This window comes from Astatotilapia calliptera, chromosome 14 (assembly GCF_964374335.1).
Source record: "Astatotilapia calliptera chromosome 14, fAstCal68.1, whole genome shotgun sequence".
Classification (NCBI taxonomy): domain Eukaryota; kingdom Metazoa; phylum Chordata; class Actinopteri; order Cichliformes; family Cichlidae; genus Astatotilapia; species Astatotilapia calliptera.
In genome coordinates, this window is record NC_137435.1 from 11,754,348 (window position 1) to 11,760,472 (window position 6,125).

The following is a 6,125-nucleotide window of genomic DNA, read 5'->3' on the forward strand; positions in this document are numbered from 1 at the left end:
TTGATTTAAAAAATTAAACTTTATTTGAGCAATTGCATTTAAAAACAACAGACAATGTATATTAAACAACTGTTAGCAACAACATAAAATGATATACAGTTAATACAAGGACACATGTGTATAGAGACATCAAAACCTCACCTTCAACTGCATCATGGGAGAGACATGCTGAAGTTTCAGTTAAAAATGCATAACATGGGGCGATCGTGGCTCAAGAGTTGGGCGTTCGCATTGTAATTGGAAGGTTGCCTGTTCGAGCCCCGGGTCAGACAGTCTCGGTCGTTGTGTCCTTGGGCAAGACACTTCACCTGTTGTTGCCTACTGGTGGTGGTCAGAGGGCCCCAGGATGGCTGTGGCTACAATGTAGCTTGCCATCACCACCAGGATGAATGTGAATGGGTGCATGACTGGATGTGTAAAGCGCTTTGGGGTCCAAATACAACTTTCAATTCCAAGAGGTAACATAAGTCTGTAGAGAAACAAGTCTGTTATGGAAATGCCATCACATGCAGAATTCATGTATCTAGTATCCTTAAAAACAGATCGATTTTTCGCTTTGCAAGTCTGCTCTGCAGCCGATTTTAGGTCCACACTGGCCAAAGTAGGAGACTTTGACTACCCTATGACTTCACTGGGACTCACGGGGGAGTGAAGGATTTGATCACAGTCAAAGTTATCAAAGTAATCCAATGAAAAGCCTCTTGCGGATTTGGCTGCCCAGTCGGGGTGCGTCCTAAGCTCCAGGATGAATTCAACCGGTGTCTTCTGGAGGATGTAAGGGTCGAATGAAGTGCCACGGAAGAACGTCTGCATCTTGAAACACTCCAGATTACGAAGGCGGTTCATCGGATTCTTGCACAAAAGCTACATCAGTATGGTGATAAAGAGATGAGTATGTCACTATAGCTCTAAGGTGGCACAAAGTAAAAAGAGCAGTGGATACTGACCTCAGTAAGGAGTAGGATCAGAGCAGAGCTGAACGTCTCAGGCACCACATAAGAAAAATCTCTGACCTTTGCCAGCATGCGACAGTGGTCTATTTCTGCCATTAGTGGAAACTAAAAATAGAGAAACAAGTGGATTTAAAGCAAAAATAATCTGCACTTTCAGGCACTTTTCTACACACAGAGCCGTGAAATAGTGAGTTTAAGTGTCTTCACCTTTCCTGTCGCCAGTGAGAACAGCATAATCCCAAGAGACCACCAGTCAGCAGCATGGTTGTACGGACCCCCGCTCAAGATTTCAGGAGCTGCTCACCCAAAACAGAGATCCACACATCCACATATATGTTTATATATATGTGTGTGCATAAAAGGAAAAAGTTAAATGCAGGGCAGAAAATACCTCTTAATAATAGAGCAAAAAGTAATAACATGCAGAGTACATTACAGGTGCATCCCATTCACAACTGGGTCAACTGAATCCAGGGGGAATGAAACGCAGGTGAGGCTCTCATGTTAATGTTAGTCATGGAAAACAATCACAGAGTATCTGTGGCACGACCACAAATCTCACCCATGTACTGGATCGTCCCACATATTGTGAAAGCTCGCCCTCCTCGTTTCAGGCGGCGAGACAGACCGAAATCAGACAGTCGAAGGTGACCTGAATAGAGGCAAAAAAACAAAGAGAGACTGATTTGTAGAAATAAAACCATAAATGTTTCCGTAAGAGGGGTCTTGAAGTTGTCAAGTTTATATTAAAGAGATTTTAAGTTAGTGTCTTGGCAAAGCTCCTGAGCTGTGATGTCATGCTTATCTGCTGTTACCTGCATTGCATCTGTACTCATCTAACCATGATTTCTCTAAATACTTCAGTCTTAAAAGTGTATCATCAACAACTGCAGAAGAGCATTACCTTGATCATTTAACAGAATGTTCTCCATCTGAAAAAAAAAAGCAGCAAAGCCATAACCATTAAAAGTTCTAAACACACACGTGTGGAAGTTACAAGAGTGATTAAAATGAAAAATATCATACTTTTATATCTCTGTGCATGATTCCTAAGTCATGTAGAAATCCTAGAAATAAATCAGAGACAGAGAGCAAGAATTAAATGACATTAATCTTTTTTTCAAAGAAAAAAGTGTACTGTGCGCTCAAGCATAATTTCTGTGACAGTACAAGACATTTGATGAGCACTAACCTAGTGCGCTGCCCAGCTCTGCAGCAATGAGCCGAACCTCTTCCTCCCCAAAGTGGCCCCTCAGCAACCAACAAGTGTGCAGGTCACCAGTACTGCAGTAGTCACACACTGCAGAGGACCAGACACAAACATACTTCTCAGCACTTTGAAATTGGCAGCGTGGGTAAAGCAGATCACTAAAGGTGGAAATAAAAATAAAATAAAGCAATCTGCAAGGAAACGTAAAGTAAAAGAAAACAAAAAATGATTTGTTCATCCCACTGTGGTTTGGGAAAGGAAGAAGTCAGGAAGAGGGTTAAGTCTAAAACACACATGCTCTTTGTTTTGTTAAACATCTTTTAGCCACTTCAGTAATCTTAACTGAAAAAAACCTGAATTTGTGACAACACTAGGTAAGCAAAGGTCACACAGCAGCTGCAGCCACAGAGGACAGTTTTACCCAGGACGCTCATTAGATGGCACTGCACCTCTTCACTATCCAGAGATTTTTTTTAGACTGCTTGGTTTTACAGTTGACAACTTTTTATTCTATGGGACCAAAGACGAGGAAAGGGGGAACTTCTCGGGAACAACAAAGGATAGCGGAAGAAGGGAGGGTCGAGCGGTGCCATCGTTTCTATTTATTAACTCACTAATGAAGAGATGGCGCTGCGTCTGCCAGCAGTCCTGCAGATTGTGGATAAAAGGGTGTTTGAGCTGCCGCTGCAATGCAACAGTCGACACACACAGATGAACAGTGAACATTTAGTGAGGGATGCACAGAGAGTTTCCTGCAGCGTGAGGACTACGGACTATGGACAGAAACTATGCCACACCACCTACTGTAATCCTTTAAGTGGACCTATTAAGTCATTACTTATTTACTGTCTTAAACTGTTATAAATGATGCTCATATTATAGCAACATTTTAAATACTGAAGTCAGTGTACAGTTCATCAGACTGGTCATCGATTTTTGCTGTGAGTTCTGAGAATCCACCCACCTGATGACAAACCTTGTGTTTGTAAAGTACAGCCAATCAGAACAAAAGCTCCCGACAGTGGATAAACAGAAGTGGTGGAGCAAAGCTATGTATTAGACAGATAAGGATTATTTTGAATTGTGAGTCATGCTTTATGCGGCACTCTACAGTCAAGCCTTTGAGTTTATTGTTAAAGTTAGATCATTACCACTTGTCCTGATCCTGATTCTTGCATCTTATTTTTCATATTTACCCTTAGCTTGGCTCCGGTCTTGTCTCTATCTCCTGCTCAGTCTGCCCAACAATGCACCCAGCCCTCTGGCTCAGCCATCAGCCTAGACGCCACCTCCGGCAACCCCAAGGCTCATTTCACCTTCGCTATTATTTATTAAAAATCAGCTTAATTTATTCCATTTCCCCTCAGCTGTATCTACACCTGGGTTTGCCTGTTTGCACTCCCTTTCTGGATAGTAGCATCCAAAGACGGCAATATGAAGCTGGAAATGAGCATAATTGGTCCACTTTTATCATCACATTTATAATTGTACATAGTTTGTGCTTTCCTATAATAACCATATAACTACTATTTGCATTAAATTTAGAAATGTTTGCTTGACATGAATACATTCCTTTCAGCAATGATATCCTCTCCAGTTTATGCTTTGAGAAGCTCTACTAAGAATATTGCATTTTGACCTATTAGTAAGTATTTATGGCCAGCACATAGACAGTTTATAGCACTCTATAATTCAGCTGTATGCAGATGTAATATTTGTTTATTGGCATAATAATTTCTCGTTTATCATTAGCCTCAGCATAGGGGTTCCTACAGGAGCTTAAATTTTGCCCATGTCTGTAAAAAACAATCTCTGCTACAATCCCTATTTACTTGTGTCATGGTTAAAAAAGCTGAACAGGTGACATAAACATTTATTTGATTATTTAATTTCAACTATTTGAATTTTGTTTCTATCAATGTTGTACCTGAATGATGACTTCCTCTTTCGACTGCTCCAGGACTCCGTGCTTCAATAACTCAGACTTTGGCAGAACCTGTATGACAACACAGGAAGAAAATTACACTAAAGATGTCCAAAAGTATCACATTTTTAACATCTTTAGTTAATACTGGATTGACCTTAACTGCATAGATCTTCTCTTTGGAAATATCTTTGACTTTTAGGATGGGTCCAAATGAGCCTTTAGCGATGAAGCCCAGGATCTGTAAGCACAGAATTAGGCCCTGTTATCTTTCTGTTTCTCCTAAAGAACTTCTTCTCTTTGCGTCTTTAACTGGGTTGTGTTGTGGTCCGCAGTACCTGGAAATGATCAGGACATCTACGGTGTGGGAACTCGGGCAGAAAGACAGAGATAAAAGCCGCAGGAGTCGGGTCTGCGCCGGACGCCTCAGCGCCGTCCTCTGGAGGCAACAGGAGTCTGATGGGCTGCCTGCTGTCTGCTCCCACAGGGCGAGAAAATACAGCTGAGTGTCCGAGTCTATGAACGATGGAGACCCCCACGTTCGAGAGGAACCCGTGGCTGAATCGACGCTGAGCAGCCGGCCCCTCGCTCTAGATTTTAAAAGAAAAAATTATAATATATAATATATATTTACTATTCAGATTTTATTTATCCTCACTTTATGCTGATACCTCTGTACACGCGAATCTATTTTGCATACTGCATTTGTTTGAAACGTGTAACTGCAGAGTATAACTCTGTAATTAAATCTGATAACTATTTGGGAAACACTCCTTGGACACTTTATTAGGCCCAACTGGTCGTTAATGCAATCTAATCAACCAATCACGCGCCAGCAACTCAACACGTCTACGCATGTAGACGTGGTCAAGATGATCTGCTGGTGAATGGAAATACTGCATATAGTTCTATTCAGTTGCAACTAAAATCAGTAATATTTAATAGTAATGAAAGTGTTTCTTCCACTCTCTGAACAACAGCAATATGTTTTGTAATACAGCCACATCACAATTATTAACAGCCGGTAGAACCAAAATTTGGCAAGGCAGGAAACCAACAAACGTATCCGTAGAGACTATAACAAAAGACTAAATAAATAAATATAAATAAAATCTGCAGGAAAGAAACATCTGTGTAGCCTTGGAGAGTTTGTGACTGAACACTGGAATAAGAAGGATGCATGACAGGAAGAACATCACCAGGACAGTAAAACAAGGAGGCGGCGCTGTGCGTTTGTGGGGGTGTTGTTGTTGTTTCTGGAAATGAATGATGAGCTGGCATCACGAACTCTGCACGACCTGTCCACAATGTGCAGACTGAGGTTTTGTAATGATGCTGACTTAGGTTTTGTTGAGATTTGAATGACGTAAAATACAGTGCGTTAGTGAGCTGAAAGCTTTTACACAGGAGGAATAATGTGAAATACACTGCAGTTATGCTTTTGACTTTATGAAATATTGATTTAAATAAAAGCTAAACTTTAAAGCCTCAAAAATAACTAAGAAATGCAGCGCTTGGTTAGGTTTTTAGTTGGCATCACTAACTAATGTTGGAGGTAAATGGGGTAGAAACATTTTGTAGCTCATAGATCACACATGACCCCCCACAAATAAATAAATAAAGAGACGATCTGAAGCTGATTTGAGCCGCAGACTGAAGGTCTGTGTCCACTTGTGAGCTGATCGGTGCAGAAGAGACTTTCAAATACCACTGCCTTCATCTTCTCTTACCCCATCTAGGGGTCGCTACACGTGACGACTCCATATCTACAGCGTGTTAAAAGGTAAACAACTCCGATCTGCGCCTCATCATACTGACTCACCTTTCGGTTTTTACTGACCTCACCGCCCATCGCATCCTCAGAAACCGACAGACCCAAGTAATTCAATCAAAAACTAAATAAATAAAATATGTAAGACCACCACAAATCCAGCGTCTCGCCTCGCGTCTGTTCTCACTGTCAGCGTCGCACAGTTGCGTCTCGGCCATGACACCCACGTGTTCGCGGGAAGAGCGCTATTCCGCTCCAGTTACAGCT

At 41.5% G+C, this 6,125-nt stretch overlaps 1 protein-coding gene across 5 annotated transcripts; it reads right to left on the reverse strand.

The window, feature by feature from the left end:
• On the reverse strand, positions 1–6,117 carry LOC113035917 (ribosomal protein S6 kinase-related protein-like). 5 transcript variants are annotated; one of them, XM_026191783.2, is made up of 12 exons: positions 5,928–6,117; positions 4,426–4,677; positions 4,245–4,328; positions 4,091–4,159; positions 2,778–2,847; positions 2,146–2,253; positions 1,980–2,020; positions 1,858–1,885; positions 1,516–1,605; positions 1,161–1,249; positions 948–1,058; positions 1–864 (listed from the first exon to the last, which is right to left on the reverse strand). In XM_026191783.2, exons 1-12 carry the CDS (start codon positions 5,937–5,939, stop codon positions 616–618), a joined length of 1,203 nt encoding a protein of 400 aa, XP_026047568.1. In that variant the 5' UTR covers positions 5,940–6,117; the 3' UTR covers positions 1–615. The 5 variants fall into 5 exon arrangements, with proteins under 5 accessions (XP_026047568.1, XP_080144822.1, XP_026047567.1 ...); XM_080288696.1 differs by having other exon boundaries at positions 2,778–2,811; positions 4,251–4,328; positions 5,910–6,115; XM_026191782.2 differs by having other exon boundaries at positions 4,251–4,328; positions 5,910–6,115.
• Between the last annotated feature and the right edge of the window lie 8 nt (positions 6,118–6,125).

Bases quoted from the DNA above. Each gene is read 5' to 3' on its own strand.
- LOC113035917 (XM_026191781.2), bottom strand. From the start codon at position 5,939: ATGGGCGGTGAGGTCAGTAAAAACCGAAAG. The intron at 4,160-4,244 runs GTCAATCCAGTA...GTTGTCATACAG, and splicing joins AGAAGATCTATGCAGTTAAG to GTTCTGCCAAAGTCTGAGTT. The intron at 1,059-1,160 runs GTGAAGACACTT...CTCTATTTTTAG, and splicing joins TCTCACTGGCGACAGGAAAG to TTTCCACTAATGGCAGAAAT.